General features: G+C 42.1%; 8 protein-coding genes across 8 annotated transcripts; 5 read left to right on the forward strand and 3 right to left on the reverse strand.

Annotated features, from left to right (window-relative positions):
- The first annotated feature begins 4,423 nt into the window (after nucleotides 1–4,423).
- On the forward strand, nucleotides 4,424–10,263 carry BDB00DRAFT_946009 (armadillo-type protein). Its single transcript, XM_053129511.1, has 22 exons — nucleotides 4,424–4,517; nucleotides 4,613–4,700; nucleotides 4,794–5,197; nucleotides 5,340–5,438; nucleotides 5,523–5,843; nucleotides 5,953–6,113; nucleotides 6,192–6,654; nucleotides 6,757–6,901; nucleotides 6,969–7,099; nucleotides 7,178–7,267; nucleotides 7,383–7,486; nucleotides 7,564–7,696; nucleotides 7,769–7,899; nucleotides 7,964–8,057; nucleotides 8,134–8,223; nucleotides 8,348–8,515; nucleotides 8,598–8,685; nucleotides 8,774–8,884; nucleotides 8,963–9,072; nucleotides 9,168–9,381; nucleotides 9,469–9,605; nucleotides 9,765–10,263. Exons 1-22 carry the CDS (start codon nucleotides 4,461–4,463, stop codon nucleotides 9,969–9,971), a joined length of 3,546 nt encoding a protein of 1,181 aa, XP_052979788.1. The 5' UTR covers nucleotides 4,424–4,460; the 3' UTR covers nucleotides 9,972–10,263.
- A 378-nt stretch (nucleotides 10,264–10,641) lies between these two features.
- BDB00DRAFT_906648 (uncharacterized protein) lies at nucleotides 10,642–11,736 on the reverse strand (the record flags this gene model as incomplete). The annotated part of the gene is made up of 2 exons (XM_053128606.1): nucleotides 10,642–11,319; nucleotides 11,727–11,736. The coding sequence occupies 2 exons, from the start codon at nucleotides 11,734–11,736 to the stop codon at nucleotides 10,775–10,777; spliced, it is 555 nt and encodes a 184-aa protein (XP_052979789.1). The 3' UTR covers nucleotides 10,642–10,774.
- Nucleotides 11,737–12,510: 774 nt separating this feature from the next.
- BDB00DRAFT_763523 (transmembrane amino acid transporter protein-domain-containing protein) lies at nucleotides 12,511–14,386 on the forward strand (the record flags this gene model as incomplete). The annotated part of the gene is made up of 6 exons (XM_053119406.1): nucleotides 12,511–12,603; nucleotides 12,691–12,942; nucleotides 13,130–13,444; nucleotides 13,552–13,711; nucleotides 13,807–14,048; nucleotides 14,198–14,386. The coding sequence occupies 6 exons, from the start codon at nucleotides 12,511–12,513 to the stop codon at nucleotides 14,384–14,386; spliced, it is 1,251 nt and encodes a 416-aa protein (XP_052979790.1).
- A 1,198-nt stretch (nucleotides 14,387–15,584) lies between these two features.
- BDB00DRAFT_787834 (uncharacterized protein) lies at nucleotides 15,585–17,012 on the forward strand (the record flags this gene model as incomplete). The annotated part of the gene is made up of 1 exon (XM_053120736.1): nucleotides 15,585–17,012. The coding sequence occupies one exon, from the start codon at nucleotides 15,585–15,587 to the stop codon at nucleotides 17,010–17,012; it is 1,428 nt and encodes a 475-aa protein (XP_052979791.1).
- Nucleotides 17,013–20,099: 3,087 nt separating this feature from the next.
- BDB00DRAFT_872207 (uncharacterized protein) lies at nucleotides 20,100–20,819 on the forward strand (the record flags this gene model as incomplete). Its single annotated transcript, XM_053126927.1, has 2 exons — nucleotides 20,100–20,179; nucleotides 20,261–20,819. 2 exons carry the CDS (start codon nucleotides 20,100–20,102, stop codon nucleotides 20,817–20,819), a joined length of 639 nt encoding a protein of 212 aa, XP_052979792.1.
- A 2,146-nt stretch (nucleotides 20,820–22,965) lies between these two features.
- Nucleotides 22,966–24,479, forward strand: BDB00DRAFT_872208 (inorganic pyrophosphatase; the record flags this gene model as incomplete). The annotated part of the gene is made up of 7 exons (XM_053126928.1): nucleotides 22,966–23,161; nucleotides 23,263–23,387; nucleotides 23,459–23,795; nucleotides 23,881–24,008; nucleotides 24,082–24,167; nucleotides 24,247–24,319; nucleotides 24,396–24,479. The coding sequence occupies 7 exons, from the start codon at nucleotides 22,966–22,968 to the stop codon at nucleotides 24,477–24,479; spliced, it is 1,029 nt and encodes a 342-aa protein (XP_052979793.1).
- BDB00DRAFT_364854 (uncharacterized protein) lies at nucleotides 24,384–25,544 on the reverse strand. The gene is made up of 4 exons (XM_053117098.1): nucleotides 25,413–25,544; nucleotides 25,253–25,336; nucleotides 24,925–25,166; nucleotides 24,384–24,823 (listed from the first exon to the last, which is right to left on the reverse strand). Exons 1-4 carry the CDS (start codon nucleotides 25,471–25,473, stop codon nucleotides 24,707–24,709), a joined length of 504 nt encoding a protein of 167 aa, XP_052979794.1. The 5' UTR covers nucleotides 25,474–25,544; the 3' UTR covers nucleotides 24,384–24,706.
- BDB00DRAFT_822313 (uncharacterized protein) lies at nucleotides 25,537–26,659 on the reverse strand. Its single transcript, XM_053123459.1, has 2 exons — nucleotides 26,587–26,659; nucleotides 25,537–26,475 (listed from the first exon to the last, which is right to left on the reverse strand). The coding sequence occupies exon 2, from the start codon at nucleotides 26,262–26,264 to the stop codon at nucleotides 25,617–25,619; it is 648 nt and encodes a 215-aa protein (XP_052979795.1). The 5' UTR covers nucleotides 26,265–26,475; nucleotides 26,587–26,659; the 3' UTR covers nucleotides 25,537–25,616.
- Nucleotides 26,660–26,734: the final 75 nt, after the last annotated feature.

The raw sequence follows: 26,734 nt of genomic DNA on the forward strand, positions 1-26,734 counted from the left end.
TCATCATGATAAACCACTTTTACTTTTGGCTGAGGAAAAAGCTCGAGTGTTTGAGCTTATCAGATGAACGAAATAAGCACGAGGCTTTCGCGTTTATCACGAGACCCTTCTTTTTGAGCGAGAGACATAAAAAGCACATTTGAGTCTTTCAAAGCAGATTTTGCTAGGTCGGCGCCAATTTTTTTTCAAGGCTTTACTAAGCAACAATTTTGTTGTTTTATAACCGGCCTTCTGAGGTGCTAGTTCTTACTAGAACTTTGTGCTACTAGGTGGGTGGTTTCGACTAGATATCGATTCCAACTAAAAACTTGGTGGTTTACTTGATAAACTCGATCTAGTGATATGCAAAAGTAATAATGGCTGATACTCCAAAAATAATACTGATTACATAACGGGAACTATACAATTGTTTCGGTGAGGATAGCCAACAACAGAAACTATGGATCCAAGGTATGTTGCTTGAAAATGGCTCCCTCTTTGTATGAAAACTGACGTACTTATAGTAATTTCACTAACTTACGGCACTATATCTCTTTCTGAGCGTTAAGAGCTGTTAGATGAGGCTGACCAAAGCTCTGCCGCCGCCGCTTCGTTTTTCCCAACATTTACTATAGTAATGCACATAAAAGTCTTAAAGTACGTTTGAAAGTTTCAAGTCCACATATCATAAATCATCGCATCTTTTTTTATGCATATCAACATGAAAAAGGAAGTATAGAAATCGCGAGTTTTCGGCAATACCCTAAACTCATAAACATTTGCCCGACAGTACAGTAGATCATTACAATTATCATCTGACTGCTGTTGTAGCGAAAACGACATGATGGCTTTCTTGAATTACCATTAATCATCGATATGGATGCGCTCTGTTAAAATTTAGCGAATGGATTATACAATTGGCAGAAACATATTGACAAATGAGATACTGTAGTGAGGCAGCTGAAATGCGTATTTCAATCTCTGTTTCTAGCAAACAGTGGGAAAGGGACTGACATCTATTTTTTATCTTGAGCCATTCTTTTCGTACCGATAATAGTTTGTCATAAATTGATGCAAGCCTTTGATGATTATTCTGAAGATAGGGTTGATTGAGCGTAAACGAATATTGCAGACGGCCGGCTTGGCGAGAAGCGAAAACAAAATGCACAATGCGTCAAGCCCAACTTCTTTATATTCGTCACCCAAAGCAGCAGATAATATCATACAAACAATATTGGCGCATCGTAAGTAGAAGCGCCTTGAATGCAAGAGGTACAAACGATGGTAAATCCGATTTTGTAATATTGGGTTTATTGCTAAGCATTCCACAGCATGTCTGCTTGTAATCATCCTAAAGGATGTCTTACGGTATTGATAGGATCCCACCACTTTCAATCGTTCGTATCGAACGTTCATCCGCAGTAATCGTAGGGCACTCCAAAAGAAAGCTTATGAGGCTTTTGAGGAAGAGGACTCACTGCCGGCAGCGATCCCTGTACAGTACGCCACTTTGACATCTTCGTTAGAGACTGCACCCTCCTATAATATGAGCTGTTATTCACCATGACCGCAGAAAGAAACCGTTTTATAAAAGATTACTTACAAATTTTAATATGAGCGCTATTACCTGGCGCGATTGTTTTCTGGATCTAGGCTCACTTTAGCAACACGCATGATAATACTGTACTATGAAGGAAGAAAAATCATACAGCATCAAGTGACCGCGACAAATGCATGCTATCATAGGAATTTTATAGAAGCAACGATTTAAGTACAATTACTAACAATCATATAATATTTAGTGAAAACTGCCAAGTCACTGTGGTTACCAACTTGCTCGAACAACGAAAACCTCTTCAATGTTTAACTAGGGATCAAAGTCACTTTTACTCTTGAAAGAGCTTTTATCTCGCTTCGACCCGTTTCGACCCAGTTGCGTTCTTTATAAAATTTTGTCTTTAGTCTCGCAAGTACAGTACTCCACCATTCTTTTGCGCGATGTGATTGAAATGCTGCAAAGACTGAAAAATATTTTCTCATGATGATGTTAAAAAGTAAAGAGTTGTGTATGTTTCCTTAGATATAATTTCTAATTCGATACCGTAATAGGCGTCATATAAAAAATTGGTTGATGAGTTGTGGGTGTCCGTATGTCGAGCTTCGACCGACATAATGCAGCGCACAACAAGAACAAGAAACCCAGTGCCGTTGGCGGAGCGTGCACCCTTAAGTTAATACAATACTGGTAGAGCACAGAAGAAGAGAAAGTACGAAACAGCAACCAAAATCCAATTTCAAAAACAAACCGCGAGGCTAAAGTGGAGGTATGTTAAACAAACATAACGAACGAGCAATCTGAGCTGTGCATGTCTGAGAGCTATTTGTGTACTTACGTTTTAAATGTTGTCAACGAATACTCTGTGGTTGTTTCGTAGACATCGAAGACCTTCGGCAGTATAATGAAGAGCAATACAAAGAATTATCTTGAACAGAACTCGGCAGCTTGTGCAAAAGAACTAAGTTTCATCCTGTATGCAATTGTATAGTCTCTCATAATAATTTTTTTTTTGAAATGTCATTTACCAGTTCCTTTTCATTTTCTTTTAGTGTGTTACCCTGAACAATGTGTTGAACCTTGCGGATAGCCATAAGAAGGACAAAAATGCTTATACTTGATAAAAAAGTTCTTCTGCAACGCAAAGAATACCATAAACCGATATTGGCCAGATATGCGTTCTTCACAGAAGATCCCCACAAAACAAGCAAGACCAGAAGAATTTCTATATGGCTATAGAAGCCTAAGCAACATATGCGGCTGTTGCTTATTACTACGTTGATTTGTGGATTGTGCTGTATGATGTAGGAGACCGACTTTTGGCCAGTGATATTGATAAGATTTCCAATGACAGCAAAGCGGTAGGATTGTGAGAGTATAAGGATGAAAAGGGGTATATTAAAGAACGTTACGGTACAGGGCCCGTCGGATATTGGTGACAGAGTCGATGATACCCGATGTTACTTTACGAAGATGGCTATTGGTGGAGATGAACGAAACTTTTCTGGCTATGTTGGCTATGTTTATAAATTGAATGAAGAACACGGATAGATCGTTTAAGTCTATTGTAGTTCGAATTAAGGGAGTGGCATCCAGAAGACTTTGTTGAAAAAAGAAAAAAGAGACATTGACGGAGAAGGCTTTGTGATGCGACTGTGGGGCTCCATTCATGTTTGCATTTTTCGAAAATTATCGCAGCATAGAGTTGACATGGTATCATACGTCTACTTCTAAACCTCTTTTTGGAAATATATTAGCGATACTCATTTCATTAGTAGAGAAACTGACTTCGCGATTAAGTGGATGATGGCTACTACAAGGTATACTTCTGTTTTCACTTTAGTTTCTACGGCACAAGCTACAATATTTCGGTCGCAGAATTTGCCAAGAGTGTACCAGCCTGAAGGCCAAACTGAAATATTGCAGTGAGCCGGTTTCTAAAATCTCAGTTATGCAGGAACGGGAGTTGATGTTCTGGTATCCCGCCGTTGCTACCTGCATAATTATGCCATTAAGCATTTCCAACAATCTCGATGCAAACAAGCTGATCAATACATTTGATCTTTTGCTGCAGTAGGACAGGTATTAAATATCATTATAAGCAATCCTCATTGACTTGATGAACTCTGTGGATGCGCCAACAGATAAAAAAGATTAAGTATATCAAACGAAGCATTAGGCCCGGTTCTATCATCACAATAACAAGACGCTATTCTATACACATACTTGAACAATATCTGTTTAAACTGCTTATATTGGTTATCTCGCCTCTGTATATAAGCCCCTAGAATATAGTTTGTAAATTACACTGTAAACGTCTACAGTAGAAATCCTGTGTTATGGACTGATGTATGGGAACCACCTGTGTATTCCCACATAAAAAGCACTACTGGTTAGCATTATTGCAAAAAGATTAAACTCATTGTCAGAATTGATCATGCGCTGAGGGCGCGAAGGATTGTTGTCTCTAACAGTAGGTCCTTGCCAATAAACGTGGCAAAAAACAGGTTTTTTAACAAATGTAGCAGCACAGTGTAATGGGATCTGTTTGACCAGATATTTGCCCTGCATTATATTGCTACGCTTGTCTTGCCAATCCAATCGGCTGTTGCATGATATTGCATCGACTAGAATTTTGAGCTCACGTGTATTTTCGTAACCCTTCTTCTGCTGCATTAAGCGTGTATACCGCGTGTTCTAGTTCTCGAATCACAGAAAGACACAAAAGCCTTTACGCTATTGGGGATCAATCAAAAACTACGCAGAAAATTTGTCTTAATTGTGCGTATAGCAAGTGTCGTTGAAATGTTTTCTGAGGGAAAGCGGTTGCATAATTGTTACCCCGCGTTCTTAAGGATTTTTTTTTTCTTTTAGTTAAGTAAGCACTCTCTTTCTCTCTTTTCCCTCTGCACTAATTGCTGCACTAATGAACGAGGCGGAAACCATTTGCGCGCAATTCGAGGAAGCTTGCTCTGATTTTCAGGTAATTTCACTCTCTTGACAACACATCCAGTCAACTTGTGAGAAAAAACACGGTTGCTTAAATCGTGTTTCGGGATCTTTTTGGTTTTTAATCAGGTACCTGCAACAAGAGCAGCAGCCGAACACGTCTTGTCGTCGTTTCGACAGATCCCTAAAGTCTTGCCAATATGCAAATACATTTTAGGTAAATGCGTTACTAGTCGATTCTAAAGTAGATCTCACTACTGCGTCTTAATTAGTTTGAAACTGATCGTGCACATTCAATCTCTGTATATAGATCACGCGCAAAGTCCTATGGCACAGTTTCAAGTCGCTCTTGCTATTGGTGAAGTGTCTATGCGAGACTACACGCTTTATCCGCTAGCTGATCTGACTCAACTCAAGAACTATATGATCGAATACTGTTTAAAACGAGTAGAGTTAGTTTGGATTGATGCATTCAGGATGCGGGGCGTAGAAAAAGGAGAAGGGGTTGATGGTGTAGGTGATGGTAGTAGTAATGGTGGGAATGCTGACGATGACTTCAACGCGTTTATCAGTCTTATGAAATATGTTCGCGAACAACTTTTATGCGACATTGCTCTTATCACCAAGCGAACTTTATTTGATATCCCGGATGCGGATCGCGAAGCAATCTACATGTCGCTCGAGCACCTTTTTGCTATGGAAGATCACGGATCCGTAAGCATACAAAAAGTTCCATATTTTTTTTCTGTGTGATTTCCGTCAATGCTGTGTATGGCTATGGTGAAGCAAGAGATCCTGTCCGTGCCTTGGAACAAAGTGACACTAACTATGCCCCCTTTTACTTTTACTAAAATAGGTTGTTGGTGTGGCACTCGCGGGTGCTCTTGTCGATCAATTTTCAACGACACGATCCTCGACAATTGGTTTAAGCTGGGAATTCCACTACAAAGCTAAGGTTTATTTCGAGGCAAGTAGAAACCATTTGCCTAAGGAATTAATAGAATTGCTCACTGATATCAGCCATTCCACCCCTTTATAGTCTCATATTCTTCACGGAATTTTCCAGAAGTCTGTCACGCGATTGCATGCTTTCGTTTCTCAATTACAACAACAAGGCTCATTTTCGACCCCGCCTCCACTTTTGACAGAGCTTGTCACTTTGATAGAAAAGATATTGCAGTGGCAATTTGAATCAACCCAGAATGGACAAGTATTGCCTGGCACATTCGCAAAGAAAGCTGACGACGAGGACTTTGATAAAGAAGATGGCCCTGGTGCAGTGAAAAAGACTTATACCGTATTCCCCAAGACTTGGCAACCCCTCGTCGCCAACACAGATGTCATCTGGTTATTCTTTACAGTAAGTAGGATATATGGTACCTGTAATGAATTTCTTCGACAATCTTCTTTCTGGGCAAAAGGAGAGGGATGATGCCTTACTGACCGTTGGCAAACTGTTTTGACAATAGACCTGCTCACTTGTTCAAACAGATGACGTTTTGGGCCACAGGTGCCGACAATGTCTTATTCAGTTAGCCGGCTTCAACGAAGAATTCTTTGACAACGATGTGAACCGCGCCAAACAATATGCAACGACGTTCATCCATGGTGCATCCCAAATGATGTCAGAGTAAGTCATATTGTCGAATAAATAAAGACAATGTTTTCTAACCGGATGCATGTTTTCTTGTCGCTGAAATTGATACAGACTTCGAAAGCTTGGTAGCGATCCTGCCGCATATTCAGAAAATGGTCCGCATCTGCTTGGAACAATCCAGATCACTCGCAGAATTTGCGAAGGTCTGTCTTTGGGAACCTTATGGAGCATTCCCGAATTTTATCAGTTCATGGACGATTTTGGTGAGGTGACCGTTGTTTGTCTTCGAGGAACGGCAACACGAGACATTGACGAAGGATGGATCAGCGAGGCTAGCGATGAATGTTTAGAAACATGGGTGAGATTAGCTGAAGTGGCTCAACCATCAGATGGCCGAGGACCTGATCCAAAAGCAGGATTATCGCCCGCCGAAGCAGAAGATTTGGTTCGCTATATCAAAAATGGCTGTTCAGGTATCATAGCCACTTATATCGAGTCGAAGTTATTGCAGTCGCAGCAGACAGTGCTCGATGACGAAGAAGACGAGGATGTTAGCAGTGGTTTTAAAGATTGGGTAAATTGTGTCTTCATTATAATCTTATGGGAGAAAGGAAAGATTATAGCTTTATACAGCATCTTTAACTCTAATCCATCGTTTCCAACTGATGCTATACAGGATACCTTTGCCGACCAACTTACTTATATTGGCACTCTTGGACGCCTGGATCCAGGAAGAAGTCTTTTGAACATACAACAACTAATGGAAGGTCGCTTCCAATTGTTGAAACAATACTTTACAATGTCTGAAATGGTTAATGAAGGTATAATCCTGCGTTCATATATCTCTTAGGAACTCCGTTGCTAACTATATCAATTACGTATCTACAGAAAACCAGCTTTACCATCTGCAAGAGCATCTGCATTGGCTGATTCTTATTACCGCTCACGTAATGGCAGATCCAGGCACAGGCGAACAGCCCATGATACCAGACTCTTTGATGCATCTATCTGGCTCTCAGGTAAACTCCTAGCGTAGGTTGAAGGGACTCGATAATTAAGGGTGCAGCATTAATGTATTAACATAAATGTTGATATAGACTCTCGAACAAGATCAAGTCGCGAATCTGTCCAAGCTAGTTCTCGAAATCTTCCGCTTCCTCTCAAGCTTTAGCGCGAACACTGTCGAGGTATGTACTCTTGTGCGAGTGATTACTATAATAGAGAAGGGAGGAGGGAAGAAGGGAGTAAGGCTTTTATGTCTGGCAACTTTATTTAATATTAACTTTATGTGTCTATGACCAGGCGTCGAACTGTAGTCCTCAAGTTGCTGAGACGCTTGTTTGGTTTATGGAACGTTGGAGTAAGACATATTTGCTTGTGGATGAAAACGAATACGGCTATATGAGGTATATAAATATATATACTACTTTGTGAAATAAAAACATTAATGGAGATATTAGAAGCTAATATGGAAAGTTCATAGTCCAAACATTGCCCGAGTCTTTGGCAGACCAGGACCATCCGACGGACACGGTTTAGAAATCATAGACTTTTTCATCGAGCAAATCAAGGCCAATTTCATTCTTTGGAGCGCCGATCCTGATGTGCTTGTACAGGTACGCTATTGACAACCAAGCAGATAATGCATACTCTGATGGTGTTAATTTGAGATTTTCATACTCCACTAGATCATCCGATGGCTTCACTCGTGTGGTATTTCTACAAACCTAAAAACTGGCCTTTTGCAATCAAGTAAATTCCCTGATCTGGTTCAGTTCGTCACAGCAAACCTGGAACAACTACCAGAAAACGTGCACAAGTAAGTATAATAACAAAGTCAAATCATGGGAAGAATGGTCAGCTAATAGATGTTTCCGTTCTAGTTCGTTAATCCAAACTATTGCGACAATCTCGAGCGGCGCTGGCGACGCACAAGTACGCGAACAATATCTTGGCCTGATCTTTGGAATGATAGAGGTAAGACATGGTCACCATATATTAGTGTGTCATTTTATAAAGACATCTGATACAAGTAATCAATACATGCATATAGAAACGACTTGGATCTGTTTTGCACAATCCAGAATTCGTCCACAATTTCCAGCGCGTTGATATGATGAACGACGTTATGAATGCTTTGGAGGTATGTCGCAAAAGTCGATGGTTTAAACCAATTCCTTTCACCTAGTAACTTTTTTTTCATCATCATGATAAATGCTGCGCCGTTTATTCCTGTCTTATATTTCGTCTTTTAACTCTCTGTTTAGATGTTTGATGGCCTGGCATTAGCAAGTCAGTACACCAACACCCAAGTCATATTTAACTTCTGTTCTCGCTTCTTTGAGAGCATGCATCAATTGATGAACATGTACAAAGATGTAGCCGAGGTTCAGTTGTTACTCCTCCAGTTTTTCTCAGACTTGGCAGGCCGTTTGGTAAGTGTATACCGAAGAAGAATTTGAAATCTATAAAGAAACGAGAATTTTTTTAACTTATTTCAAACCTCATATTTTGTAGGATTTCGGTCTGTTGGAACCTAATCAAAAGCAGCTATTGTTTCAATTCATAGTCGAAATTCTCAAGAGCTATGGTGCTAGTAACAGAGGTAAATTATGATGAACTTTTCTTATGAGATATTAAAGTATATGGAACATTAATATGCTGATGTTTGCTATGTAATAATATTATAATAGGAAAGAAGCGAATCCATACACAAGAAGAAGAAGCCGATCGTCCATACCCTGATGTCGCTACCGCCCTATCTCTTTTAACAAACACCATGGCTTCTGAATTCGAAGACTTCAGTAAGTGATATTGTGTGTTTCTAAACTTCTAATATATATTGGACTAGACGAATTGATGGTCACCTTTTCTATTGTTAGATCGTAGTGAAAACGCCACACCTGTTCTTCCTGGCAATCCAGACGTAGCAGACGTTGTTCTCTTTGGTGTTAACGTGATCATCCCTATGATTGATCTTGAAATGCTCAAGGCAAGTTTTTGATAGAATGAAAAAGGAAATCAAGGATGTCTACAAGCAGCTAAACTCGGACAAACGTCTCTTTCTCTGTATTATCTCAAATATAGATCCCGAGCTTGTGCCAGCAGTACATTAAGCTTATCTCCAACCTGATAGAGTTTTTCCCTGATAAGCTAGTAGCTCTGCCTTCGGATCTTTTCAACAACTTGATGGCAAGCTTGGAATTTGGCGTGGGACACGATATTGTAGACGTCAATATTCTAGCATTGCAAGCGATCGCACCTCTCGCCCTTTGGGCTCATAACCAAGTCCTTGCTAATAGTATGTCATTTGCTGAATACAGAAAAAAAGCCAAATTCTATGTGCTTAAAAAACAATTTACTAAAAAAAGGTTTCCATTTTCAATAGACAATGTAGACTTTTTAAAACCGGCGTTACGCAAGTTCCTGGAACAATTGATTAAATTACTTTTATTCGAGAACTTGGATTCGTCTGCTGTCGATGGAGCTTCAGAAGCCTTGCTATCTTTGATCTGTGCAGGAAGGGTAAATACTCAAAAAAAAAAGTAGTGATAACAGGAGGCGGGGTGGTGTGCATTTTAAGTAAGGGCTCGGAGGGAGCTAGAGGAAGGGAGAGAGGAAGAGAGGAGAAAAAGCTAACAACAGATTTCCGAATTTGTATATTGTCTCTCTGTGATGCTTCAGGAGGAGTATTACGCGGTAGTCAACCAGATCATTTCTCAGCAAGCCAACGAAATTCAACCACGATTACTGCATGCATTTGAAAAGTTGGATGCCACAACGCCCAGGGAACTACGGGGTGTGCTTCCGCCTAGTAGAAATGTCGCTGGATTCAAGGAGGCTCTTTTCGTGTTCTTGATGGACGTACGTGCCGTCCTACGAGTCAAATAATATGATATTGATGAACTCTGGATGATGATGCGTTTAATTCTATTTGCAACTTTGGAAGCAAACAACAAATATTAAACAAAAATTATTTGTATATATCCTCCCACTCTACTACTACAATTCCTTATTCTCACTTTTCGCGGTCTTATATGTCCCACTCACACTTTTTTATGTATCATTATGACGTAGTGGTAGTAGTCAGCTATCGCTATCATACGGAAAATAATGGACTGTTTAAAACACTACTTTTGTTTGTAGCTACCACTACTATTAAGTTATCCCTTTTGTAATTACAGGAGAGTTAAGATTGAAAAAACTTGTCTGTCTACATCGTTTTTTGGGCTCTTATTTTGTGTTGCGCCCACAGACAGCCAGTCGTTGGGCTTTCAAATCCCTATTTGCTCATTTCACGACAAGAAGACACGTGGAACAACATGTGTAGTCCGTGTGTGCGAGGTGGTGGGGAAGAGGAAAAAAGGCTATGTTTAGGTTTATGCTCTTTGTTGAAATTAAGTGTTTTGTTGATAATGGATAGCCGATTATCAATGCTATGTAAGAGAAGGAATTTTGCCCGCCAATCTTTATTGAAGAAGGAAGTCATATTTACAATTGTGCTGCGCACATCATCATTGCCCTGTTCTTTGAAATATTGATAATAGAGTGCATATGTGTGCGGTTTTTTTAGTATGCTGTAATGCAGGTATAATTCTAACACGGAACAACCCTCCTCAGGGTTATTCTTCATTAGAAGATTTACAGTTAGTCGGATAACGTATTGCTGACAAATAATGTTTTTGTTGTTGGCTTTACTGCTCATGATGACGACCATAAACAGTGGTAGTGGTTGCAGATTGAGAGGATAGAGGAGGGGCTGCCTGTACCGTGTAAACTTGATGATGGTCGTTGTCGCTTAACGTCATGCTGTTGTATGTGCTGGTGGTGGTGAAGCGTTCCGGTGGTGATGACAAGGATCGGTTGCGTGGAGACACATCTGTCATGGTACTGGTGGTTTCCCCCAGCAACTGTCGCCTGGGAGACCTGCTTCTGGGCGATGGAGGGGAAGCTGGAGAGCTTGGTATAGTGACGGTCGTAGTACTAGCTGCTGCAGATGCTACCGGGCCATTTGGAGAGTATTTGCAATTGAATAATAGGATGGGACTACGTCGGATGCTAGCACAGCTCGCAATTGCCTTGGCCTTTTGAAAGCGGCTGGAGGACGTTCCACGCAGCGTTGCCCAAGGTGGTATTTGAGTCTTGGCGGCTTCCTTTGCATGGCAGGCGCGCGAACAAAAGCCAGTGGACGAGGTCTGATACCGTATATAAAAGTCAAAGGGATAATCGGTTAAATATCCTTTCCGGTTCGATATAGTGAAGCATAAAGATGTAGACGAAGGAATACATTATTTTGAAGCAATACAACAAAATAGATATTTTAACTTGCATTATTATTATTATTAAAGATATAATTGCTGGTTAATTGCTTTTCGCAGTAAAGACAAATGTTCGTATCCATCACTATGCAGTACACTTTTTTTCGCTTATTAGTCAACTGTTCTCAAAAGAAAAGAGTGAATGGAAGAAGACAAAAGAGTTCAAAGAAGAGGAAGAAGAAGAGTTGAGAGTGAGAGAAAACAAAAAATTAATACGAAAGAAAATAAAAGATCTAATCCCGTCCTGCTTTTTTTTTTTAAGTTGTCAGTGGTAACCCCTTCTCTATGCTGTTCTGCTTTGCACGTATCATACTGTACTGACATTCACCTTGACTCATATTTTAACTCCTGCAAACAACATTGGTTCCGTTGTGTGCCCTGCCGCTGCTTCTATCCACTTTAAACTTTTTCATTGAGCTATCAGAACGTGTCTACTAAATACGTCCCGTACACGCAGAAACTATAAATCGAAAATGGGGGTGAAGAACGCATCGGCCAGTATAGTAAGTTTTGGCTGATTATATAGTGTAAATGATATGCTAACTGGTTTGTTTGTCCAGGTCGTACAATAGATGTTAAAGGCGAACAGCGTATCTCTCGATAGAGAAAAAGATACGCGGATATCTGCACTACCCTGTTGCTTGAATGATAAAGACAGCGTTTGATCTCTCTCTCCCGCACATGTACAGAAATACACTCGCACACACACTAACACAGGTGACTGAAAATCAAGGTCGACCAATCTTTTAGTGCGGACAATTCCAAACCAAAACCTCCCCTTTCTCACTTGTTCGTTGCCAGCTCTGTTTCTCACTAGCACTCCCAGCCCTTCCCCCCCCTCTTCTTTCTCCCCTTTCTCGCTCCCCTCCCTTCCTCTTCTCTCTCTCTCTATCTCACTCTAATAGTAGCCCCATTCATTTCGTAATTTATTCATGTCAGGATACCAGCGCTTAGAAAACACAGACAGCGCGACAGCATCGTCCGTAACCTCCGCACCGGCTCCATCATCGATCTTTTCATCCACAGACGCTCCAAGTGGATCGTACCCAGATGATCAACGGCCTCTTTTATCCTCGGCAAACACTTCGATCTATCAGAATGAAGATCCTGAAATGAACTATGAAGAAAGTCCACCCACAGCCACTCCAGCAAGTTGTGCGATCAACCTTGTCAACACTATTTTAGGCACTGGTTTACTTGCCATGGTATGTAACCTATGCTCGTTCTCTTCTAGCCCCACGGCGACGACTCGTGATTGATTGATTTGCATTATATGCGTGTATGTTGTTTAGCCAGCAGCATTGGCTTCAATAGGACTGATACCAGGCATTGCTGTTGTCTTCCTATCGGCAGTGGCATCAGGTATGGGTTTATACTTTCTGTCTCGCTGCGCTGCACGCACGGAAGGCCGGAATGCATCATTCTTTGCTATTTCCAAATTAACGTGGCCCAATCTTGCCGTATTTTTTGATCTGGCTATTGCCATCAAATGCTTTGGCGTGGCGGTGAGCTATCTGATCATCATCGGTGACCTTATGCCTCAGGTAAGAAAAGCACGCTGCAAGCAAGGACAGAAAATATTCTACCCACCGAAAGAAGACGGGAGAGGGGGCAGGGAGATCGTGTGAGTGGGTTGTGAGGACCTGGGTACTTACCGGAAATCCGAGATCCTAACCTTCTTTGCATGCACCCACATAAACATTCTGTATATCGTACATTGTACATGCTCAGGTGGTTGCTTCGTTCTCTGATCATGCAGGAGCACAGGACCAAATGCTACTGGATAGACGCTTCTGGATCACCGTGTTCATGGCCATGACCATCCTCCCTCTTAGTTTCTTGAGAAAGCTGGACTCTCTCAAATATACCAGCATCGTTGCTTTGGTTGCAGTCGTTTATCTTTGTGCTATCGTCATCTACTACTTTTTTGCACCCACTCCCCTTACTCCTGACGGCAAAGAGCCTGTCATCGAGCTCGTCAGCTTTACTGTCGTATTTTTCAGACGATTGCCGCTGTTTGTGTTTGCCTTCACATGCCATCAGAATGTACGTGGCTGCGCACCTAATTTTCTTAGCAGCATCGACAACGACGAACCGTGTGTGTTGTCATGTTATATAGAAGGACTCACTGACGTTATGGTTTGTTCATGTAGATTTTTTCTGTATACAATGAGCTCAAGGACAATAGCCAATTCCAAGTCACTAAGGTGATCAGCTCATCTATTGGAAGTGCGGCTGGTGTCTATCAAGCCATTGGCATTATGGGATATCTGACGTTTGGCAAGGATGTGCTCAGCAACGTCATTCTTGAATGTAGGTGTCTTTGTCTTCACAGCCTGTAGTCAGTTGTTTCTTGATTGATAAAATACGAGTTCAATTCACATATAACCCCCCGGCATATGTTCCAGATCCTCAAAGTCCATTTGTTGCCGGTGGTCGACTTGCTATCGTGGTACTCGTTGTGTTCAGCTATCCCCTTCAAGCACATCCATGCCGTGCATCCCTGGATAAGATTTTAGCATGGCGATCACCGGAAGCTCGGGGACTCAAAGTACCTCCGCCGCCATCTGCACTCAAATACTTTATCATGACGACGACGATCCTCGTGGGAAGTTATCTGATCGCCATCACAGTGTCCGAGTTGGACCTGGTAAGTACACATCGCAAGCAAACTGGGGTGGAGGTGCGGGAAACGCAATTGATCAGCAACAAACAGCGACAGCGACAAGATTAAAGAGAGAGAGAGAGAGAGAGAGAGAGAACAAAGGCAAACTGACAGGTGCTGGGATCCATTTCTAGGTACTGGCGTTTGTGGGATCGACAGGATCTACAACCATTTCATTCATTCTCCCTGGCATCTTTTATTACAAGATCCATGAGAATGATCCCTGGAAACCGGGCAAAATCTCCGCCGTGTGCTTGGCCATTTATGGTATTCTGGTGATGGGCGTCTGTTTGACATTTAACATCATTCGTGTTGTGAAATAGAGAACGAGAATGGCATGGAAGGAAGGTTAAAAAAGCAAGATGGACTCCTTCTGTACTGTGATTTCCATTCCCACTACACTCCTCCCCTTTCCATCACACATACTCCTCTTCCTCCTCCTCCTCCTGCTACTACTACTACTACTACTTCTGTTTTAAAAAGAACATCCAATAACTGAACGTATCGTTAATGATCATTATAAGGTCTGGATCGCCTTTCTTCTCGTTTGCGCATTAACATACACACACACACACACACACTGCACTCAAAATCACCACCATTACTCATCACCCGTAATATCTGTCTGGAAAAAGGCTTATTGCCGTGCGCCCTTCTCTGTTTCATTCATTCCCCAAGGTCCTTCGTTAGCATAGAGCAGTTCTTCTTTTCTTTCCTTCATCGCTTGCTTTTATCGTTTTACTCTTTCGTTTGTCAATATTCTCTCTTTTGTATCTTTTTCTCAATTAAATTATATGAAGCAGTCGTGCTGATGATCCTCCTCAAGCCAGTGGTAAAAAGACTGATTTAGTAAACATGCCAATGTAAAAAAGAAGCTTTTTTTATCTCTTTTCGTTGTGTATAACCAAGGTACACATTGCAAAGACAATGAACTTTGAGAACAGATCAAGACTGCATATGTCGAACATGTTAAGGGGAGGGGAGAAATGAACAGACGACGTGATGACTGGCCCCATCTTCTTTCTTTCCTAAATCTTATTGCACATGCACCAAACACAATATTAGCAGCTGTCATATATACATTGATAAATGAGCACGCAAGTAAAGAATGAATACCCGACCCGATGACCCACGCGATCCACCGAAAAGAATGTCCTTGTTTTTGTCTCGCTCACCCACACACCTTCTCTCTATATCCAAAATATGGCACAGACATACACACGTATACACACAGTGGTTGTTCCTGTTTTGGGTTACGGATATATACAATGACAAAGAAGTACATAGAAGCATGGATCACATCAAGAGTGAAGAAAGCCTATATATATAGCCTAACATTTCTCGTCTGGATTTCCTTCTCCTATCAGCTTCTCTAAATACACGCATTCATACGACTCGGACCTTTACACTCTTACTTACTCAGTATCTACCAGCTTTTGCTTGTTCTTGTTCATTCTACACCTCCACAATTTACAGTTCTTTTCGCATATCTCCCCTCCTATACCTCGTTGCCATTTCGCAATGAATCAAAGCACTCACAGTCAATTCAGATCCCCTCATCCTCCTCATCCTCCTGTTCCGCCACAGTCACCACCATCATGCTCTGCCGACCAACAACATCATCCTGTTCTTCCTCCTTTCTCTGTTCCCGGGGAAACTATAGACGCCGCACATACCTTGATCCAACTCGGTCAAATGTCATCCAGTTATCCTCCAAGCAATAGCAACGGTCGACGTGACGATTTGCCACCGCTTAGAAACATGTTTTCTGAATGGCCACCAAGGCAGCCACCAGAAACAACCTTCCAATCATTCGATCTACCACGTCCCCCTCACCCTGATATCCGTGACTTCGAGCAACAACAACAACAACAGCATCAGCATCAACAGCAACAGCAACATCATCGCTATCCGGTCGAGCAGCAACAAGGACATCCGCGTCAACTCCCCCCACCACTCCAATTCACAACGATAGCATCAAGAACTCCATCTTTATCATCATCTTCAACGCCTGTGACACCAATGCAAGGCTTCAAGTGTGCAAGAAACTTTAACATGGCTGTAAATACCTCTAGCAGCAGTGATCATCATGGAAACGGTCCGCATGACAACAATCGCCACGGCAGTAATCCTCGCGTTAATGACCATCACAGCGACAACAACCATCCCGTTAACGACCATCACAGCAACATCCCTCACGTTAATGACAACCACGGCGATAACAATTCCATCAACGACAACATCAATGCCGGCGATACTGTCCGTAGAGTCCCGCACAGCCCAGAAGCATTAAGGAGCGATGGCACAACTGTGACTGACGTGGGTCAACCCAACAACGATTCCAACAACAACAACAACAACAATCAGAATATGAATCCAAATGATGACAACAGACTTGACGCTTCAAACACAGGCAATGAAAACAACAGAGGTGATGGCAGTGCCATCAATAATAATAACAATAGAGACAACAACAATGCTCCTGAACAGCAAGGCAACCGTGGTGACCGTCGAGAAGCAGCGCGACGCCCACGATGGTCGGGTGAAGAGCGCGTCGCTCTGTTCAATACAATATCAGCTGACAAGTTGCTGGAAGACATGTCTACTTTCAATTGGGATTCTATCTCTGACAGAGTCGGTCGCTCACGCAAGGCGTGTAAGGATCAGTGGCGTCGGGAAATCCTCAAGATTATCCGGGAACTTCTCCGGGGTAATCGTGGGCGACGACGCGCCCGAAGACGTGCTTTATCACAACAACAGCAAGAACAGCGCACGGAAGTGGATGAACTCGCTGAAGAGCCAAGTGACGAGAGCGACGATAGCTTTGTAGAAGAAGAAGAAGAAACAAGTACTGGACCCTTAGAGGAGGAGGAAGATGAACAGATGGATTGGGAAAGCACCGCAGGCAGTGAACATAACGATCAACAACAGCAACAGCAAATATCATGATTTAATACTATCGTCATCGTCGAGGCTACTTGTTCCCTACGCAGATAATATAAGCAGCATCATTAATGTAATAATAAGCGCACCAACTGTGAGAGTATAAATATTAGTTAATTCGTAATTGTAGTATCAACTGTAAAACAAAAAAAAAAGATAAATATTGTTATGAAATAAGATGTATAATGCGCAAAACTATGTACTTCCCTTTTCATTTTCATTCTCTCTCACCTCCCTTTGATACAATACATATTTGCATGCACTACATTCACAAGTTTATCATGTGGATGATGCTAATATTCTAGACAGCATCAATTACGAAAAACTCTTACTGCTGCAATGCACGTGTATATGCTATTTTTCACGGAGACATTGCTGATATATATATACTACTGATGCACTCTATTTATAAATATGCTCATTATCGGTCTTTATGTTGTGGCGATGACTATATAGCGAGAGAAAGTATGATATACAGATTAAAGGACACAGTTGCTATAAAGATCCTGTGCGCTTTCTACTCTAATACTATGGATTATCAACCAACACACAGCAAAGCTACTCACCGCTCATGTTTCTTTGTCAATGGCCCGTACACTGAAATATCATCAGCTTTGTGAGAGCCATTGGACTAAGCGTGACACTGCCAGAAGGTGATAGGGTACTCTGATCCAACGCCAGCAGTTCATCACGGGTATAGCTTCGCACAAATGGATTAAGTAATTGCTAATTTTCAAGACGATATTTGAAAGTGTTGATACAATCGACGCTTGTGACGAAGGGAATGATAAGGGCGTCGATCTTTGGGATGATGATGGTACTGAGTTTTTGCGTTATTGCTTTTACCACCTGATACATTTAATGCTGGTGCTGCCGGTGTTGGTACTTCTTTTTTCACTTGCCACTGATACAAGCTTCTCTTCAAGCACTGTCATGCTTCAGTTTCTAATGATGTTGGTGTCACTACCATCATTCAAAGAAACGCTTTTAGTCTTGACATACAAGCGCCGTCAACGTGTAAATCGCCTTTCCTTGATACGACGTCAGTTATACGATTGACGGACACAATGTCTGCGAATAACTAAAGGGTATGTCTCTTTGCGTGGAGTGGACCATTCCGGCCTTGAATGCGTTGGAAAATGACACCACTACAGCTGGGCTGCTAGGACTACTACTGCCGCTGCTTTCGCCACTACTGCTAATATTGTTGCGCGTTGGCTGAGACCATGGTCGATGCCGTATTTGCTCAGTATAATAAAAATGTTGATGTAGAAGAAGAAAAAGGAAAAGGGGGAATGGGTCTTTGCTCCTGCACCCTTCAATAGGCAAATCACTATTCTATCTAATCAGCAGTGCAGCAAATTAGGAGCAGAAGACCACATGATGGCAACATTTAATAATTTGTAAACTCGTCCTACCAGTTGGTACTACTCAACGGCATATGATGGATGATGAATATGTGCACTTAGCTTTCTTTTACACAAACGTTGACGTTTCGTGTTGTCATGAGCTGCTGCTTCTTATGATGTGTTCACACGATGCTGCCTTGTAGAGTGTAGTGCTGCGGAGAAAGCGCGCCGCATCTAGTGTCCCCATTTGTTTAGTCTTTTTTTCCCCGTACTTGTAAAGGCAACAAGGTTAGCTAGTGCTCTCGGTGATAAAGTATGTGCAGCTCTCCAAGAACGATACGAGGTTATTGGAGGTATCTGCATGAGAGGAATATCAGACAGATGATTGCTGCTGCTGCTGCGCCTCGAGCCATTTTGATTCGCTGGTTGAGGTTCGGATTTTGGTTGGTTATAAAACAACCCCCACCCCAACACCGATTGGTGCTCAGCGCTTTTCTTCACATTTCTTCTCTCTTTTCCCCCCTCCAAAGCTCCTCTTTGCAAGGCAATCTCTTTCCCTTTGCAAATCTTATATAAACCTACGCTCATCGTAGCCAAGTATCAAGAACACACAAGCCCTCCTCCCTGGATATACCAAGTCTACTGGTCTTCTTCTGATCGTCTCCATTGGCTCGATCTCTCTTCCCATTCGCAAAAGCACTACACAGCAAGCAAGAACCGTCGTCATCTGGCACTCTTATTGTAAGTTATGCCTCCTCAACTCTCTGCATTTGGCACAAGTTCCTTCTTGGTCCGTCAACCGTGAAAACCTACATTTCTTGCGAGCGTATGATGGGTATTACTACTTGAAGCATCCCTGCTCCCTACTACGCTCTCTGTGTGATTGGTGGCAATGATTCAAAAGGCAGTCTTCCTCGCTCTTTACTTTTTTTCTTGCATTGGCGCATCTCCTTCTGTGTGATTCTGGGAGGCGTTTGCGACTATGCACAGTTTGTTCTGCTGACGCTACCCGCCGTGTTGTGCGATGCCTCCCTCCCCTTTCACACGGTGGTTTCTTCCCGCCGGGGTTGGAAAAGGGTTAAAAAATGGTAAAAGAGGAAAAAAGAGAAACGGTACAGTACCAAGTACAAGGCCTACTACGCCAGCCGGATTGCTCTCTCCGTTGTCATCGTTATCGCGACGCTCTTTTGTCCAACGTTGCCAACTGTTTCAGCCTGCTGTTTGGTCTCTCTCTCTCTCTCTCTCTCATATTATCTGTGCTTGTGTGTGTTTACGTTGACGACGCACACGCATACATACAGCGGCACCGGTAACGGCATCGGCAACACATACCGTCCGACAAACCCCCCCCTGCATGCCAGTTGACGGTTATATTCTGTATCTGCTGCTGTTTCTCTCTTCGTCGCTCCCCACAACCCGTCTCTCCGTTGGCAGTCGCAAACGAAGTCTGAAGTGCCTTGGAAGGATGAAGCATCGCCCTTGGGAAATTCGTTTCTTTGTGGAATGGGCAAAGGGGGGGGGCAACCGGCTCACATGGCTTGATTTTCTTTTCTTTCTTTTTTATTTCCCTTTCCTTTTTTTTACTATATTTTGGTTTTCACGCACAAAGAACGGAAGACGACTAGTTGGAACCGCACACCACAAAAAAGATTGATCTGCTGACACGCTCTCTCTCTCTCTTTGTTCGTAAAGAACCCCAACAACTACAATTACAACAGCAACTACTTTAACAGCAACGACGAAAATGGCACCTCGCAGAGTTTACAACAATACTAACGGCGGTCGCGTCGTAACCCTTGGTGGCGGTGGTGGTTTGAATGAAAGGTAAGAACAAAAAAGAACCCATTTTCTTTAGATCGCTCATACAAATCTGACTGACGCATTTGTCATTGATTGGAATCGTAGATTCAGCAACTTGGACAAATCCAAGCAGCAGCAACCGGAACCACCACGCGGCAACGTGTTCTCCCGTATCCGTGGAGCCCCTATCAACAACAATAACATCAGATCTGCTCGACGAAACACCTCCAACATTCAAAACCGACTCAGCAAGCCTGTCAGTGCTGGCATTCGCAAGCGAAGTGGCCCTACACCGATGCAAGGAGTCGCACAAGTAGGTGGTCGTGGCTCTAATCAGCGCAACACCAACGTGGTATCCCGAAGACGTGATGGTCGTAACACAACCCCCCGCCGTGGTCAACAGCAACAACGAGGAAGCAGCACTCGCGGAGCACCCAACAAGCAGCAGCAGCAACAACAACGTGGTGGCGGTAGTGGTCGTGGTGCTGCTGGTGGTGGCCGTGGTCGAAGCAACGACAAGAGTCGAAAGCCTGTCTCAGCCCAAGATCTGGACAAATCTTTGGACGACTACATGATGAAGGACTCCAAGACCGCACAATCCAGACTCGACGCTGAACTCAACTCTTACATGGATGAGGGTGGTGACGTCCTCATGGACCTGTAAAAAGCAACAAGCAACCACCATCATATATTCCGCCTACCCACCTACAACACCCGACAACAAGTCGATTTCACATATCTAGCATTAACATTAAACTTCGCTCAACCCTGTATACATATCTTTACTCTGGCTCTCCTCTTTCTTTCTTTCTTTCTTTTCTTCTTGTCATATATAAAATAACATCTGTTAGTAATACACACATATTCAAGTCCCTCTTTTGCTGCATGGTAGCTTGGCTTCCGTCAGAGATAGATGCTTTGGAAGGAGAAAAGAAGCATTACGCTCCTAGCTTCCAGAAAGGCAATATGGCGTATAAGCCAACGGAGAGGCTAGGAGAAGGGGGCGAAGCAGAATCAAATAAGCAGTTGCGAAAAGCATTCAATGAGTATTAAACCGCATAAAGAGCTGTATATGCTTCAGTGCTCATTCTTATGTAATATAAGTAGCATTCGCGGTTGTGCTCTGAGATACTGACAACTTGTTCATGACTTTTATGCACATATCGATGGTTGAGAATCTGCTGTCACACAAATCTGGTTATAGTTCGTGCTAGTATATCTTTCGTATTCGACTACATATCCGCATATCCGCGGATTGAAAAGAGTTGGCTCATCAATAGTGTGGCATCGATGGCCATTTGCTTTATATATCTTTAGCAAAGGAAGAGTGATGGATGACGTACTACATCAAATATTTAGAGTTTATTATGTGTTGGCTCTTTCTTTTACTCTCATTCAGAACATACTGTGTATGATACCATAGCGTACAGAGTCTTTCTGCTTACTCCCCCTTTTCAAAGTCCCTAGTACGCCACATAAAGTATTAGGAACAAACGCCATATATGCATACCATTTTGTCGATAATTATATAACACGCTCATCAGAAAATGTAAACCTGGCATATCTATTACGTCCTGGCAAAAAAGCATGTTATATGTAAATCACATAAATCTACAACAAGTATGTAAGAAGCCGGATATATCCCAACCGAAAATCGTTGCTAAATGTAATGGATAATCATGATCGAGGTCAAGCCAAGCAGTAGGTTGAGCTGTTTGAGGGATATCCTGATAGCGAACTGGTTGTTTTTCTATGCATATTGACCAAAATTGGTATCAAGGTTGAGCGTACACCATTTTGGCTACACATAACATTACTGGTCGTAGCATATCACCACCAAGGAATATGTGGTAATGGCGTGTCTGTCTTCCTTTCTTAAAAGATAATTGGTAAGCATAGTGTCGAAAATTTACGATTACTTAACATTAGCTGATTAATCAACAGAACCCACAAGGTTACTCTTGCTCTTACTTGAATACACTTCTACCAACACATAGAAATTAGCTGAGAGTGACTTCCAGCTTTGTTATAAAGCTATAATGAATGAAACAGTCCAAAGCGGCACTGAGATTAAGCTTTTGACATTATGAGGACCCGTTTGAACTCTCCAGTTTTTTTTTTTGCAAAAGAAGCTAACAGTGATGTCACATTGTAGTAATACTGGTCAATTGAGGCACTCTCCAAAAAAACGCTGTAAATACCAGAAGTAAAGAAGGTTCTGCAGTCGGGTCATAGTTGGATCAGGGGAGGACGAAACGTGCACTGCATGCGCTGATCTGGTATTGATAAAAACCTTGGTTATGTGTACTTTACGACAACGGTTAGTCTTTTCCAAGAGCTCCAATCGACGAAAATTGTTTAAGATTAGCTGTTTGTTCAAGGATCATCTTTTTATTCGTTCAAACATACCGATACAAGTAATTTGACAGAGCTCTTACTACTGTTACATAATACATAACATAAAATATAAATATGCGACATCAACAGCAGAGATCTGTATCTACTTGCACCTACGGGTGCATTTACACCATTCGTGCCATGTAGAAACGGGATATACAGTGGTACCTTTATATATGTAAGTTTTAGACTTCTGACAGCGAAATGATATAGTATATCCAATGTGTTAATGCAATGTCTCCTTTATATTTTATATCATCTCTACGACTTGGCTATGCATAAGCAAGTTTGTACCCCTGAAGGATCCCCCAGTTTTATGGGATAACGCCCGATTGTTATAAAGGCACCGAGGCTCGTAAACTAGCATCTATATTACCAGTGTTCTTCCTTCCTTCCTTATCCGTTCCAAAAACATGCATTTAGCTAAAATTGCAGCATTTGCTCTTCTTGGCTATACTACCGCTGCATCTAGTAGTGGCGCAGAAATTCCAACTCTTGGTTTGACCGACGAAAATTATCGTGGCGAGAGACGTTGTGCAGACGTAGATTGTTTATATCATATTAGAACTACGGGCTCGCTTCATACAAAAGAATTTGCATTGTACTTGGGTAAAACCTCTAATTATGTATTCGCTTGTGAACTTCGTTGGTGTGCTCTCGTTGTGATACTAGTATTACTGCTAAAGTAAACATACACAATGAAACTGCAGAGAACAGGCAAGGTGTACCTATTTCAATCTTTCACGATATCCCTTTTCAACCGGAAACAAGAAATGAGCCTGATGTCTTTAACATGGTCGTCGAAATACCCCGTTGGAAAATTGCCAAGTTCGAGGTAAGCGCAAAAACGCACATCTTATACATGAAGAGGGCAACTCAATATTTTAACAACCACGGTAAATACAGACCAATAAAGAAACCGTCATGAATCCTATCAAACAAGATGTCGAGAAAGACGGATCCCTTCGTTATATGCCCAACATGTTCCCGATGCGAGGTTATCCGGTGAATTATGGCGCTATCATGCAAACATACGAAGATCCAAACTTTATAACATCTGAGACGGGTACTGTGGGCGACAATGACCCGATCGATGTTGTTGAATTGAGTGAAACGCCCGGATACGTTGGACAAGTAAAGCAAGTCAAAATCCTAGGTGGATTATGTCTTATTGACGAAGGTGAAACCGATTGGAAGGTGGTTACCATCGATATTAACGATCCTATGGCACAATATTTAAGTAGTAAAGTATCTCTTATATTGTGCCTACTGGTAAGGAGCAGAAAAATTTAAGGACACACAATTAAAATGTCTTTCTATTACTCCAGATATGGATGATGTAGCCCAGCATTATCCAGGTTTACAAGAAGTAATCAGAGACTGGTATACATACTATAAAGTTCCTTATGAAGGAGTTCAAAACACATTTGGATTTGGCGGCCGGTATATGGATAAGGTATAAAAAGATAGCTATCTATCATTTCCTCCTCCTAAATATCATAAAAACTCACAACAATATCACTATGTAGGAATACATGACAAGCATTGTTTATGAAACACATGACCTTTGGCGTGCACTGATTGAAGGGAAAGCAGAAAGAGCCGATATTCAGACGTGAGTTGATTACGCCACTGATGTATTGCTCCATGCGTTTGAAATGAAGTTATGAAATAACTATTTTCGTTCTATACAGTGCGACATTAACCAACGTAGACTCACCGTACAAAGTGGATGCAAGTAGCCCTGAAGTTCGATCCGTGCCAAAGGTAAAAAGAGAAAAGTAACGCACGTGGTAATAGAAGCACGTTTCGCTCTAATAATATATACAAATTTATTATACAGAACGATCCTCAACCACCCACGCCACCACCAGAAAAATATCAACGATGGTCATTTGTACCATCATTCTTTAAAGATCGACCATAATACCACTTGTTCCGGCTTCACCACTTCTTATGCGTGAAATGCATTTTACCCACCAACCACCTGAATTTATTACGTAGTAGTTAATGCATACCCCAGGGGATTTGACAAACCTCTCTGAAAGATAGTCCAATTTCGCTTATTTTTATACTTTCTAGCCACCAATTTGGGTGGCGAAATCAGGAAAGATTATCGTATCTGAAATATAAGTCTAATAATTTTTTCCTCTACTATTCTTCGACCTGCCATCGATACATCGTCTCAGCAAGTTCCTCATCTCCTATTGGATCCTGATTTGGTAGCATATCCAGTGCATCCCCAAGAACTGCTGCTAGCGCATGTCGACACTACATGTTTAGGAGATCAACAACTAGTCAGTTCATTTGTGGTCAGCGAAAAAACTAAAGGCAGAAGAAACGAAAAAGAAGAGTTCAAGATAGTATCGTACCACCAATGCCTGCTGCTCGCATATAGTCGAGTCAAAGAATTCAGGGCAAGAGCAGAAACGAGGCTGTACAAGACATGTGTATGGCTCTGTCGCACGAGGTGGCTGTCGAGTCACCGCAGTTGCTGCTGACGATGATGATGCTGTTGTTCTTGTTGTTGTTGTTGCAGTAGACATGTGTTGTTCCAAAATTGTGTCCGTGACGCGATACAGCACGCGTCCTGCTTTACAATGCACGCGTTTCACTACAATGTATATTAGTATCAAAACAAAAGATGATGATTCATCTGACATTTAACGGCCTTTCCCGCCCTAATATAAGGTTGTTTACCTGCGTTCTGATCGATCAGATATAGAGCTTCATATAGCGTATCTTGGAAAAGAGCGAAAAGCAACTGCGTGTTTTCACTTGTCACTGATCCATTCGAGTCAATCATTACTGAGGCCAGGAAGGAATTTCACGTAAACAAGTAATTGCTGTTAGCCCTTACGTTCTTTTGAAGCCGAGATTTCTCGTAGAATGGCGTCAAGAAGTAGTAGTGAATCACTCATGAGATGCGCGCCATGTGCAGCCTTTATATTACAAGAAAAAGTAATAAGGGGGTTGGGGGAGGATGGAGAGATTGAAAATCAGCCAAGAATAGGTTTATTATTCATATATACACAACCCATGATTCACAGGATTATTTCCTAATTTACAAACGTCCTAACCGATGCAGCCTGTCAGTTTGGTCGCGCACTTCATTTTGAAGCTGAAACATGGCTCGATGAATGGTATCTATACTCTGCTCCAACTGATATACGCCATGTTTCTTGTAGTCATTATCCCTTTCACGATACGATGAAGCTGGCGACGACGGCTGCGCATACCATGGTGCTGAGGAAGATCTCGGATCGGAAGATGGAGACCCTATCTTGTCAAGCTGACCGGATATGCTGGACAGCCGATACGCCATCAATATATTGGTCAACAAAGCAATGCACAAGCACAGGGCCATCATTTGCGGTGCGTCGAGCGAAAATAAAACGTGGAAAATTGAGCTGATGACAGAGATACTTGACGCGACTACGCAATCTACCACTTTCTGCACGTTTAAGACCATCTTTTTGAATTGCGTCTTATCGTCCTCAAGTTCGTGTTCCTGTGCTGCAAATTTCTTTGTGTCGCCCATCATTTTCTGGATACGTTTACGCGTGGCCTTGGACCTCAACATCCGATTCAATCGTCCGTGAAATTGTTTTTGGCTCGTAAAGATATCACTTTCGATCAATGCTAATGAAAGCAAATGTATTTGAATTAGCACTTTTACTCGACACATTGGAAGCAGAACAAGAACATACATTTGATTGGACTGGATTGGCTACTCTCAATGTCAAAGGTGATATGAACTCTGACTTTTGTAGCTGAGAGGCTTGTCAAGCACGTCCGTATCCGTAAACAAATGGCGGCTCCCATTGGGGTATCCGGAGCACGGACCGTAGATTCCACCGCACAATAATGAGGATATTTTGCAGCAATAAGCTCGTCTTTTCGAAAGCAACTGATTTGCAAGCCTGTAGTATAAGGATTATCAAAGCAATAATGTCAGCATATATGTGTTGGTCACCAGGAGTTCATTGTATCGACTACTACTGGTCATTAGACATGAAGAGTCGGAAACAAACCTTCATCATTGCTAAGTTGACGTTTATAGAAACTCTCGCGTATACGCCCGTCCCATTTACTCACTGTGAGATCTAATGCGGCATCATATATAATCAGCAAATGAGTATGCTGCTGGCTCCAGAATTAAATTGCGCAACAGTAAATAAC

This window comes from Zychaea mexicana (genome assembly GCF_025766255.1).
Source record: "Zychaea mexicana strain RSA 1403 chromosome Unknown BDB00scaffold_35, whole genome shotgun sequence".
NCBI lineage: Eukaryota > Fungi > Mucoromycota > Mucoromycetes > Mucorales > Lichtheimiaceae > Zychaea > Zychaea mexicana.